The sequence below is a fragment of the Pseudorca crassidens genome, chromosome 5 (assembly GCF_039906515.1).
Source record: "Pseudorca crassidens isolate mPseCra1 chromosome 5, mPseCra1.hap1, whole genome shotgun sequence".
In the NCBI taxonomy this organism is placed as follows: Eukaryota; Metazoa; Chordata; class Mammalia; order Artiodactyla; family Delphinidae; genus Pseudorca; species Pseudorca crassidens.
In genome coordinates this window covers 141556645-141570252 of record NC_090300.1, presented here as the reverse complement: position 1 = coordinate 141570252, position 13608 = coordinate 141556645, and the positions used below count along the sequence as shown (strand labels likewise).

At 35.6% G+C, this 13608-nt stretch overlaps 1 protein-coding gene across 9 annotated transcripts in view; it reads right to left on the bottom strand.

Moving 5' to 3' along the window:
- The window catches only part of DYRK1A (dual specificity tyrosine phosphorylation regulated kinase 1A), a 145667-nt gene that overhangs the window by 12207 nt on the left and 119852 nt on the right, over positions 1–13608 (bottom strand). For all 9 annotated transcript variants that reach the window (XM_067739490.1, XM_067739484.1, XM_067739486.1 and 6 more), the window contains 3 exons: positions 11706–11992; positions 8991–9137; positions 6984–7124 (listed from right to left, as the gene is read on the bottom strand). In XM_067739490.1, the coding sequence (XP_067595591.1) occupies positions 6984–7124; positions 8991–9137; positions 11706–11992 (575 nt within the window). The remainder of the gene's footprint in view (positions 1–6983; positions 7125–8990; positions 9138–11705; positions 11993–13608) is intronic.

Sequence of the window (13608 nt, the reverse complement as noted above, 5' to 3'; positions counted from 1 at the left end):
ATGCCTCTTTCTAAAGGGAAGTAAGATTTACTTCCATCTCAACTGTTCTTAAATACAGCAAGTCCAACATACATATAAAAAATTATAGACACATGAAACAAACAAACAAAAAGGGTCCATAATCAAGTGAAAAAAATAGTAGAAAACTCACATATATAAATGACCCAAATGTTGAAACTGACAGACAGGTATTTTAAAATAACTATGGGGCTTCCCTGGTAGCGCAGTGGTTAAGAAACCGCCTGCCAACGCAGGGGACATGGGTTCGGGCCCTGGTCCAGGACGATCCCACATGCCACAGAGCAACTAAGCCCGTGCGCCACAACTACTGAGCCTGTGCTCTAGAGCCCATGAGCTACAACTACTGAGCCCATGTGCCACAGCTACTGAAGCCCGTGTGCCTAGAGCCTGTGCTCCGCAACAAGAGAAGCCACTGCAACGAGAAACCCGCACACCATGACAAGGAGTAGCTCCCGCTTGCCACGACCAGAGAAAGCCTGCACGCAGCAACAAAGACCCAACGCAGTCAAAATAAATTAATTTTTTTAAAATAACTATGATAAAAAGAATTTACTTCAAAAGTTAGGTAACGTGTGGATAGACTGGGGGGGTGTTATTTAAAACTAGTTTTTTTTCTTTTTTTCTTTTCTTTTTTTTTTTGCGGTATGCGGGCCTCTCACTGTTGTGGCCTCTCGCATTGCGAAGCACAGACTCCAGATGCACAGGCTCAGCGGCCATGGCTCACGGGCCCCGCCGCTCCGCAGCACGTGGGATCTTCCTGGACCGGGGCACGAACCCGTGTCCCCTGCATCGGCAGGCGGACTCTCAACCATTGCGCCACCAGGCCCAAAAGTATTTTTTTTTAAAAAAAGATAAATTAAGTGAAAACACTAGAACTAAAAGAAATGCAGAGAATCCATTTAATGGTTTTAACAGCAGACTGGGCTCAAGAGAAGAAAAGCAATCAGTGAACTAGAAAGACAGAGCAAAGAAATTATCTAAACTAACACACAAAAAGAAAACAAAATGAATAAACCAGAGACCTCTAATAGTAAGCACTATAACATATATTTAATTGAATAATTAGCAGGAGAAGAGAGAGTGAAGCAGAACAAATATTTAAAAGGATGATGTCTGAGCACTTTCAAAAACTGATGAAAAGAGATTAATCCACAGATCTAACAAACTCAGCAAACTCCATGGAGAATAAATACAAGGAAAACTATACATAAGAACCTAATAGTCAAACTGCTGAAAAATCAAACATAAAAAAAAAGCAAAAAAAAAAGAGGTTGAACAAAAAGATCTACAAAATTCATACCAGCTTTTATATGTCATGTTTGAGCGTGTCACCCAAATTGCTTGCTTCTTTTCTCTTCCACAGAAGATCCCTGTGCTAAAGGCATTTTCCTTCTTTGTTATATCCCCAAGTTCTCTTTCTCAGCGTGAGAGCGTGCTAAGCGCAGCTTGAGAAGACCTGAGCTTGCTTTCTAGCCCTACCATTCCTTGCTGTGGTCGCCAAAGAATTTATTTAACACTCTTGAATCTCAGTTTTCTGATGTGTAAAAATGGAACTGAGAATATCTATTATTACTATCTATCGTCATCTTATTGTGAGAATCAAATAAAAACATCTTAAGTTATAATAATAAAAAAAAAGCATCAAAATCAGCCAGGGGGAAGACAGAGAAATATTTCATAAAGAAAACAATGCTTAGAAAAACCATTGACTTTTCTTCAGAAACAATGTAATACAGAAAACAATGTCATTAATATATTTAAACAACTAAATTTGTTTAGGTTTACGTAAACCTAAAATTCTATATCAATTTGTAATTTCCATATCCATGGAAAATATCTTCCCAAAAACGAAGGTGAATAAAGGTATTTTCAGATAAGCAACTGCTGAGAGAATTCATCAGCAGAAGTTATTCACTATAAAATAAAAAGTTAAAGGAAGTTCTTCAAGCTGAAGGAACATAATACAAGATTGAAGTCAGGAACTGCAAAAAGAAATGAAAAATTCTATGGGTAAAAAGAAAAGAACTTTTTTTTTCTTTGGGGCTTGCAGGATCTTAGTTCCCCAACCAGGGACTGAACTCGGGGCCACAGTAGTGAAAGCTCCAAGTCCTAACCACTGGACCACCAGGGAATTCCCAAAAAGAACTTTTTATTTTCTTTATTTTTTATGTACTTTTAAATCTCTTTAAAAAATCATTTTTAATTTAAGTAGTCAATGTTTGTGAGGGTTATAACATATGTGTAAGTGATATATGATGACAAGAGACAGAAGGACTTAGATAAAAGCACGTGGTTATCACACGGTTTATAAAGTGATATAACATTTTGTTAAGTTCAACTGGTAAGTTAAAGATGCATACAGTAAAAGCAACACTAAAAATTACACACCGAAGAACAGCTAAACAGTCACTTAAGAAAAGGTGAAATAAAATACCAAAAAGTACTCAACTCAAAAGAAGGCAGTAAAGAAGGAACAGGGAACAAAGAACAGATAAAACAAATAGAATACAAATAAGGCAAAAGTCTAAAACCCAAACCCCTGAATAATTAAATAGGTTAAATATTCATTGTGAAAGGAAGATACTATTTGACTAGATTAAAAAGGATGACTCAACTACATTTTGTATACAGAAGTCATACTTCACATACAAAAGTATGAACAGGTTTACTACAGTAAAAGGGTAAAAAAACCACTATAAAAATGTTAAGAATTAAAAAGCTGGTATAGCTAGAGTAATATTAGACAAAGTAGACTCAAAGACAAAAATATTATTAGAGATAAAGAGGAATATTTCATGGTAATGAAAGACTGAATTTATCACCAAGTCCTAAAAATACTAAACAAGTATACCTATTAAGAGAGCTTCAAAAAACATAAAGCAACTGAAGGAGATGAAGACAAATCCAGTATCATCACTAAAAATGAACACTCCTCTCAGTTACTGATAAAACAAATATACACAGACAGACACAAAGTAAGGATGTAAAGATTCTCGAAGAAAGATAAGGCCAACAGGCCCATGAAAAGATGCTCAACATCGCTGATTATTAGAGAAACGCAAATCAAAACTACAATGAGGTATCACCTCACACCAGTCAGAATGGCCATTATGGAAAAGTCTATAAATAATAAATGCTGGAGAGGGTGTGGTGAAAAGGGAACCCTCCTGCACTGTTGGTGGGAATGTAAATCGGTACAACCACTATGGAGAACAGTATGGAGGTTTCTTAAAAACTAAAAATAGAGTTACCATATGATCCTGCAATCTGACTCCTGGACATATATCCAGAGAAAACTAATTCGGAAAGATACAAGCACCCCGATGTTCACTGCAGGACTATTTATTGGGTTGGCCAAAAAGTTCGTTCGCGTTTTCCCATAACATCTTGCAGAAAAACCCGAACTTTTTGGCCAACCCAATACAATAGCCAAGACATGGAAGCAACCTAAACGTCCATCGACAGATGAGTGGATAAAGAAGATGTGGGGTGTATGTGTATATATATAGCGAAATATTACTCAGCCATAGAAAAGAATGAAATAATGCCATCTGCAGCAACATGGATGGACCTAGAGATTATCATACTAAGTGAAATAAGCCAGACAAAGAATAACAGATCACTTATATGTGGAATCTAAAAAAAAAAAAAGGAAAAGAAAAGAAAGATGCAAATGAACTGACTTTCAGAACAGAAACAGACCTACAGACATAGAAAACAAATTTATGGTTACCAAAGGGGAAAGGGATGGGAGGGATAAATTAGGAGTTTGGGATTAACATATACACACTAGTATATATAAAACAGATAACCAACAGGGACATACTAGATATTTTGCAATAACCTAGAAGGGAAAAGAATCTGAAAAAGAATATATATATGTATGTGTAACTGAATTACTATGCTGTACATCTGAAACTAATACAACATTGTAAATCAACTACATATACTTCAATTTAAAAAAAACTTTTAAAGGAGAGTATCTTCATAAACTTGAGGAAGGTAAAGATTTCTTAGAATACAAAAAACACTATTCATTAAAAAAAAGATTAAATTTCCTGCTCATTAAAAACTACTACTAAGGAAAGAAATAGGCGAGGTGCAGTCTGAGAATACTGACAACATATATGTGACAAAGGACTTATATCCATTACATGTTAAAAAAAAAGGAACTCCTACAGCTCAACAATTAAACATCCCAATAACAAACAGGCAAAAGACTGGAAAGACTATCACAAAAAAGAAGATACACGAATGGCTAATGAGCACATGAAAAGGTGGTCACTATCATCAGTCATGGGGAAATGCAAATGAAAACCACTATATATACCCATTAGAATGGCTAAAATCAAGAAGACCAACCACATCAAATGGTGAGGATGTCATGCAACTGCAACTCTCATACCTGTGGGGATGCAAAATGATAAAACTGTGGGAAACTGTTTGCTCTTTTCTTATGAAGGTAAACACACATACACCCTATGATCTGGTAATTCTACTTCTAAGTAGTGAACCCAGAGAAATGAAAATTTAAGTGTACAAAAGTTGATACAAGAATGTTCCCAGTAGCCTTATTCATAATAGTCCTAAACTGGAAACAACCCAAACATCCACTGACAGGTAAATATAAATACAGTATTTCCATTCAATGAAATACTATGAAGCAATAAGATGGAGTAACTTCTGAGACACAATATGGATGAATCTCCAAAAACAATGTCTGTTAAGTGAAAGAAACAAAGTAATAAATACTATACAGATCCCATTTACATGAATTTTTCCTATGAATAGTCAAAACTAACCTATGATGACAGAAATCAGAAACTGAGGGTGAGATGACAGAAAAGGATATAAGAGGTGGTGGAAGTACTTACTCTATGCCTTGTTTTAGGTAGTGGATATATACTGTTGTATTTAAAAGTTAAAAAGTTAGAACACTTAAGACACTCATCTTACTGTGTATAAATTATACTTCAACAAAACGGTATCGTTTATACTCTTAATTCTTCATCCCCTTTCCCCACCAAAGGAAAAAAATAGATAGTAGGTATGGATTTCATTACTAGGAAGCTAAAATGGGCCCTTGAAACATAAAATGAGAAATTAAAAATAAAATCACTAAGGAAATAAAGCAAACAAATATACCCAATGATGGTGCATGCACACCTGTTTATACTTACGGTTAAAATCCCTAGTGCATCGTTACAATGTAACCATTTGGTTATGGATTTGATTTTTTTGTTGCTGAAAATTTATTTCTATTCAAAGAGAAGTAATTATCTTACACTTTAAAAAATAAAGTTTCTTAAGTCAGCTGCTTAATTGCAGCTAAAGAAAACCTCAAATAATCTATGGTTAATTAATATGTATTAAATGTGGGTCAAGATACTCACTTTCAATTTTAAGGGAAAAGATTTAACTACTCTTTTCTGAAATGTCCCCCCTAAACAATTTAAAATAATTATACCTGAATTTTGGAGAAATGATAGGTTACAACTCATTGTGACTTAACTGTGGTTTTATAAGGCAGAGATTAGGGAAATGGAATGAGATGAATGTTTCATTTAGAAAAAGGAAAAAAAACAGCAGCAGCAAAAGAAAAAAAAAACTTCAAAGTGGAAAAAGAAGTGGTAGCCTGTACTGCAGAGAGATAAAAACATAAAGAAGGCTTCACATCCTCCATGCTAATTAAAATCAACTGGTAGGAGCAACCCTGAATGCTGCAGAAGCTAAGGACTCCTAGGCTGTGTTTTGGTTCAATGGGAAAAGGCGCCATGACTGATAAAGCTATGTGGACAAAGGCAAAAGGATTCAGGATGTCTGCTTGGTATTTTCCATCCCTTCCTTATGGGGAGTAGGCATAATTTAGCTGCCAGATATTACAATGCCTGGAACTTCAGAGAATAAGGCAAAATGCAGTAAGTTACAAATCAGTTGTGAAAGATAGTTATATATATGTATTATTTTTTTTAATATTCTTAAAAAAAACCCCATTTGATATTAAAAGTTAAGACTCCATAGCTGAAGGTGAATTACAGCACATAAGCATCATCTTCAATTCACTGGAAATGACACCTGGTGGCAGCATCGCTAAAACGCAAGGGCAAAATAAAAAGTGTAGCAAAAATAAAATCTAAGTGTTGAAAACGCAAAAACTACAATCACAAGGTGTCTGGTATATGTATCACATACAATCACAGATTTATAGATTATTTTCATCTTATACTAGAAACAAGCTAGATTACAAAACATATGTTTATTTTCAGATATATAAAACAAAGATGTAAATCAAGATGCAAAACTGTTATCATTTACTCTATTAAACTGACACAGTTTAGGTCTCTGAAAAAAGTTCTCAGATAGAAGAAAATTACTAAAACGTACCTAACGTGTTTAAAAACCTCACTTAAATTTTAAAGATTTTGGAGATGTGAAACTCCTGTTACCCAAGCTAGGAATCTGAAATCTATCAAAAGGACCATTTAGTCAGTTCATATTCTTGTCACAAACTGCTTAAGAATCCTTTTCTCTCATCTGAACTTAAAAAAAAAAAAAAAAAAAAAAAGCCATTTACTGCAATTATGACTTCCACTGTTCACAGCTGCAGTATTGTTAACTGTGACTTCACTACGTACTCAAACTATGAGAAACAAAGGTCAAACTTACTAATTCTACTGTGGAAACAAGGCATGGTGATTTGATCAGCTACCTCAAAAGGCAGACATACAGTTTCAAAATGAAGCCTTAAAGAGCACTAAGCAAACACTGGTCCATACAGATAGTTCAGGTCAAACTCTATAACCAACTTATGAAGAAAATATACATACCTAAGTTATCAGTGGAACTACTGTTAATAACTGACTTCAGCAACACTGATTTCAAGTAAATACAAAATGCGCTATATAAAGACAGCTCAGTAAAAGAAATAACAAAGGCTCAAAAAAATTATTTCCCTATTTTACCCGTTTTCCATCTTTGGTCTTCTTTAAGTTCCAAGTGCCATCTGGCAACTTCTCAAAGAACTTTCTTGCTTTTGGTGCTTGGTCAAGAATATGAGCAGGTGGAATACCCAGAACTTCCACTATTTTATTCATCTGATCTACCTGTATTAAAAATAAAAACAAAACACCTGTAATTTCTACTGTAGGACATCCTATCTGTGCTCATCCATCCATTCATTCATTCATAAATTAGAAATAAATAAATCGAGCATCTCCTGTGTGCGGGGCACTCCTCGGGGCAGTAAGCATAGAATAATGAACAAAAGAGATAAAGTCCCTGCTCTCCTTGAGCCCCACACTCCACAGAGGGGAGGGCACACAATGAAGCAAACACGTACATCCATGGGATGGCAGGTGGTCACGGATACAATGGAGAGTAAGGAAATGACTGGAGGGAGTTTTAAAATTTAAGTTTTGGGAGAATTTTAGTTAAATAATCACACAGAGAAAAAAAAAAACCCAAAGGCTTAAAAGTGTGGACCCAATAAAAGTATTTTTTTTAAGTGCAGATTAATTCACTCAAATACTGAGCGTCTACTATATGCTGGAAACCATGCGCACTAGAACACAGCAATAAACAAAACAAAAATCCCTGCCCCAAAGTTTGTGTTGTAGAGGAAGAGATCACCAAGAAGCAAATACATAATAAGCAAATACATATCAGGCGACCACTAAGAACCATGGAGAAAATTAAAAGGGGATGGAGAGTGAGAAGGGCACTGCAACTTAAAATAGGGTGTCACGAAAGGCTTCCCTGAGAAGGTGACGTGAGAGCAAAAACATGAAGGCCGCAAGGGCAGGAGCAAGAGCACTCCAGGCACGGAGCAAAGAATGAACGTAAGGGCCCTGGTACAAGCCTGTGGTTCGTTCGTAGGGACCTGAGAGAGAGCTGTGTGTGCTGGGCCGGGAGACGGCAGGGGCGGGGCGGGGCGGGGCGGGGCAGGACAGCAGGGAGAGGTGGAGAGAGAACAGGAGACAGAGGGAGTAAGGGATTTTCAAGCTACTCAAAAGGACTGGCTTTCACCACGAGTGAGATGGAAGCCACTGAAGTTTCAGATGCTCCTAATGTTGTTTAAGCCCATGAAAAAGGTACTATTACCTTTATATTATTTATTATTAAAAGAAAACCAAAGACACACTTATGGCAGCTCTGCCAAAAAGTAGCTCACTGGCTAGAGTGAAGTGAATTAAAAGGAAGGAGGAAGGGACACGTTTCTGGCACTATTTACTGACAGTTGTATAACCCAGTTCAAGTCATGAAATTTCATTAGTCTTTCTTTTCTCACATATAAATGAATGGACTGATCACAATCTGCAATGGTTAACTTTTCTTTAAAAAACAAAACACAACAGGATCCCACAAGCAAACAGTTTTAAAACCAATGAAAGCCCATTCTTGTGACTGTAAGGGAGCTTGGCCTCCCTCTCCCTTGCCCTCCCTCCTCCCAGGCACTGCCTCTGACCTTCAAAAATCTTCTAAGAACACAGAATAAACACCTGTGGACTCGCTCTGAAATTCTATAGTCCTAATTTACCCTGAATTATTCAGATCAAATATTCATCAACAACTACTAGTCATCATTTACTTTAATTTCAAATCATACTCTCAAAATTTACAGTCACGTTTACACTGTTTTTAGGGTGGTCCTCATTTCTTCATTATCATCTTTTTCTGTTCTTATACTTAAAATCTGTAAAATTTATACCAAAATACTTAACATTTTCTAATCTAATTTATTGCTCTCCTCCACTGGCAGATTGAAAGATCTCGCTTCCCGTCTCACAATTCTAAACTCACCGTTACATAATTGAAAAAAAATTTTAAATGGATAAAATAAGTTCAAAACTGACCTAACACTTGAATGATAAAAGTTGGTAAATAGACATCTTTTCCTAAAAACAACTTTCAGATTATACTGTCAGAGACTGAAAACAAAAACAGAATTTTTAAAGCAATCCATCATATACCTCATTGGCTCCACTGAACAGAGGTTCTCCAGTGTGCATTTCAACCAAAATACACCCAAGGGACCACATGTCGATAGCAAGGTCATAAGGCATTCCCAGTAGCACCTCTGGAGACCGATAAAAGCGACTCTGAATATATTGGTATATCTGAAATATATTTCAAAATAGTATTAATTCCAAAACAAGTTTTGTTTAACTGTGGTCAACAATGAATTAAGAACACAAGTCTAATATTAACAGCAAAAAATAACTGGGTTATTAGAGTTCCATTTACTGATTTCAACATTAGACTATGAATACTGTTTAAAGCACTAAACGTTTCAAGGGAGTGGTAAATCTGTGAAATGAAAAAAAAAAAAAAATATATATATATATATATATATATATAATTCAAGCCCTTTCATTTAGTTCAATCCTAACCGGTAACCAAGATATAGCTTAAACAATTATGCCTTATTAGAAGAAAATATTATTGAGAACAATTTATCTCCCTATTATTCTTTCCTGCTATGGCTGGTACTTGGTTTACCATTAATTTAACAGCTCAATTGTATCTAAAGTAACCTGAAAGACTTTTTTCAGGTTAATTCAAAGCATTAAGAAAGACTCAAACTCAGTACAATGTAATTGAAATTTCAGACATCTGTACTGTACTAGTCTCACAGATAAATCTAGAAACACTGCCACATAAAGATTCAATTGGGAGTCGTTTCTGACTAATCACTTCTCTACCCTGTCCTCCTCCATCTCATTCTAAGACTTCTGAGAAAAAGAAATCTTGAAATGGATTATTTTCGATGAAGTAATCTGAGATGTCTTCAGAGACCAATTCATCTTCACCTGGCCATTTAAAATTTATATCTAGAAATACTACAAAAGCAAAGATAGTTTTACTAAAAAAGGGGAGAGAAACAAACAAAATCCTCCTACCCAAACTCCCTAACTTAACACTCAAACAAGGCAGCCAGCAGCATGGAGCCGCTTCTCACGAAAGCTTCTGTGACTTCCACAACTCCAGCCAAATCTGAGAACCATCCCATGCCTCCACTAGCAGGTCAGCTCAACCTTAAGGCCTGCTCAGAGTGAAGAAAGCCTAACTGAAAGGGACCAGGAAGAACTATTACATTTCCAAGTTTTTATAAGCCAATGGCATCGTGAAGCCCCAAAGACTCCCTACTACTGAGACTTATTTCCCAGCTTAGGAAAGGAAGTTTGTCACCTACCTATCCAGCTGCTTAAAGCAGTAGTCGGGTTATCTACAAGCCTGTGTGTGCCAGGATCGTCTGAGAAACTTTTTTTGAAACATACTTGCCCTGCCACCTTCTAACACTGAGCCAGCAGACCTAGAATAGGGCCACTGCATGTCTGTTTTGGAAATGACTTCCCATGGGATTCTGATACACTCACATAGTTAAAAAACTCACTGAGCTAGAGGTATAGCTGTTTCACTTTGGCTGGAGAGAGATAGTAGTGCTTGATATCATGGCAGCATATATGATTTGGTTTAAATAGGAAAAAATTTTACAAGTCTAAAATCTATTCAAATGACTCTCAAGATGGGCACATATTTTCCATTTACAATATACTTGATCCCTATTAACAACTATGAGCATCTTTTGATTTTCAGAGGCATCCGAAACTGCAAACTTTGCTTCCTATTCCTTCCATTTTTAAAAAGTATTTCAATGTAGCATTGCTACCATAATTTTCAGAAAATAACAAAAAGACAATCTTGTTAACTGACCATAAACCTTCATGATTAAATTAACCTACTGTATTTAAAAGCTGGAATAAAGTTGGATAGGAAATTTCACTAATTTGGAAAAACAAGAAATGGAAAGCCAATATGAAATAGGAATATCTCCATGTTAGTTATGTTTTTACCTTTTTTTTTTAAGAAATGCAGTTTTAATACTTACAAGTAAATAGGAACAACATTTTAAATGAATAAAGTATTATCAAATGGTGACCCTAGTTGGTTTCAAGAAGAGACCATCCTATAACTTCTATTTTATATGCAAAACACTGTTAGAGTAGCTTTCATAATGCTAGAAAGATCAGTAGGAAAAATTTGCTTTCCTAAAATCAGCTAAACCTAAATCTATTTACTGCTATGGACATGTCTGTTTTTAGCACTCTAAAGAAAACTAGTTCGGTGTCATAATTTATAAAACAAAAAAAAGATTTAAACTTATTTATCAAAACAAGTATGTCTATCAACCTAGTAATTTACACTGTATCACTGTGTGTAATGTAAAATTACCTGCATTTTTTTTTACCCATCAGCTTTTGAGGAAAAACATTTATCTCGACCTATATTTAGAGAAATATTTTACAGCAAGGAGTCAATGTTCTATTATTGGAATTTCCCCAAATTTATACTAAGGACCTCTATTTGGGAAATATAGTTACAACAAATCACCTAATATTTAATATATCCATCCCCTCTTTTCTCTTAAACTTTTAGTATACACATAATTTTTTAAGTTAAACTTTAAAAAACTAATACCTTCTAATTCAAAGTTTACTATTTGCATTTTAAAAGGTATTTCCCAAAATAGGTATCAACACAAGGTGATTCAAGTGCTGCATTTTAAAGATAACCATCCTGTAATTACCTCCAAATTGTATACAGATTAATAACATTTCAAGTATCTACTTACAGTCTTTTAACCTAATTCTAATTTTAATTCACAAGTCCTGAAATATACTTACCCTCTGCCCCAGCTGACAAGAACTGCCAAAGTCAACAATCTTGATTGCACTGCGTTTGGGGTTACAAAGAAGGATATTCTCAGGTTTTAGGTCACAGTGAATGATACTAAGTTCTGGAGTCGCAAGGAAAAGCAGTGCAGTGCACATTTGCTGTGCAAACTTTCGTGTTAGGTTCAAAGAGACACCTCGAAAATTGGTGTTCCTCAACAAGTCATAGAGGTTGTAGGACAGCATTTCAAAAACTAAACAGAGGTGGTTTCGAAACATAAAGTGGCGTTTTAAATGCACTGAAAGAGAAAAAAGTTTCATTTTAAATTATACATACCAATAAAATGAGAATAACATGCACATGAACTCTCCAACAATCTGTAACATGACACTGTCAAATGCAGAGTGAAAATCAAGTTAAAATCTGGAGATCAGCATTCTGCACTAAACAGCACATTCTTTAATCAGTTAAGAATATCTAAATTGTTCATCTGCTGAATTAATATATTAGTGTATAGTGTCTGCCAATATGCAATATAATGCAAGAAGTACCACCAAAATGCCTTGCTTAAAAAAAAATTAAGTCAGGTATGAAAACGCAAGTAGCAAACTGACAAAGAGTACTGAGAATACTTTGATAATTTTATTGTCACTGGTAAGAGAAAACACGTTGTACTCCCTGAAAGCCCTACCTCACAACTTCATCTAAGCTCCATCCACTGGGATGTCCAGCTTGTGACGATGCTGTACTTGGCAGCCCTCTCTGGGAAGGCTTTGATACACATACACAATCTGCTTTGCTGAGCCTTAGATTTCACTAGTGATTTTCTGAAACAATTGTCAAAGGAAGACAGGTTTTTTTTCTTTTGGGCAAATACAGCAAAGGCTCGAAAATCACATTGCAAGGTACTAGAGTTCATAATCAAGGCATCTGATTATGTTCATCAAACTGGTACATAGGACATCCTGTCCAAGACTGAAGGTTTGGGAAAACTTCAAAATAAAGCTCAATCACAAGAAATTGTGAGTAGGCTTATGAATGGGGAAAGTCTAATAGAATACATTACTTGGTATCACTACTGATCCTCTAAAAAGGCTTAATCGTCGACAAACTGCTTCGAAAAGTTGTGCTTTAAGTATTAACACTGACTTCACATCAGATGAAGTCATTCAATAAAGTAAAGAACTGCCCTTCACTATAAAAATTCTTACACACACCAAACTGAGCACCTATAACTCAACTGGAACGACATAAAAACAACCATTTGTCAAGGCTACCTTCATTTTGGTCTTTTAGTATCATTTAAAACAGAGGTTTCTCTACAGATTTATCTGGAATAACTAGGACAGTATTCAATGTCTGGTCCCTGAGAAAGGGGATACATTGTGTTGTCCTGGTAGGAGCCCTGAACTGTCTCCCTGGAAGCACTGCATGTCAATATAGCTTTTAGATCATTCCTGATACACGTGATCTAAAATTAGGATAAATAACACAACTACTACATGGCTCTATAGGAGTCCATAGTACAACTCAACTCTCACTAACAGTTACATAAGAATGTATAACATCTGTTCTTAATCACTGAGTTCATAGGTTTAAAATTAAGAACATAGCTCCATGTGACATAAGACACCCCAGAGACATGGTCCAAACAAGAGTTCTGACCTGGTTAAGCAGCAGCCGCAAAAGGAATGCAAAAGGTAACTGATGCCAGAATTCAAACGTGATTATGACAATCCCTCTAAGAAGCTGTGATTAGAATATTCTTCCAATGGAAGATCAATCCACTCAATTCCACTAATTCATCATTCATTTACTAAGTATCTATAATGTGCTGAGCACTAAAGACACTGTCAAAGAAAGCTCAAACACAAGTATATACATTAAGTTTTTTTAAACTGAACTTTGGGGAGA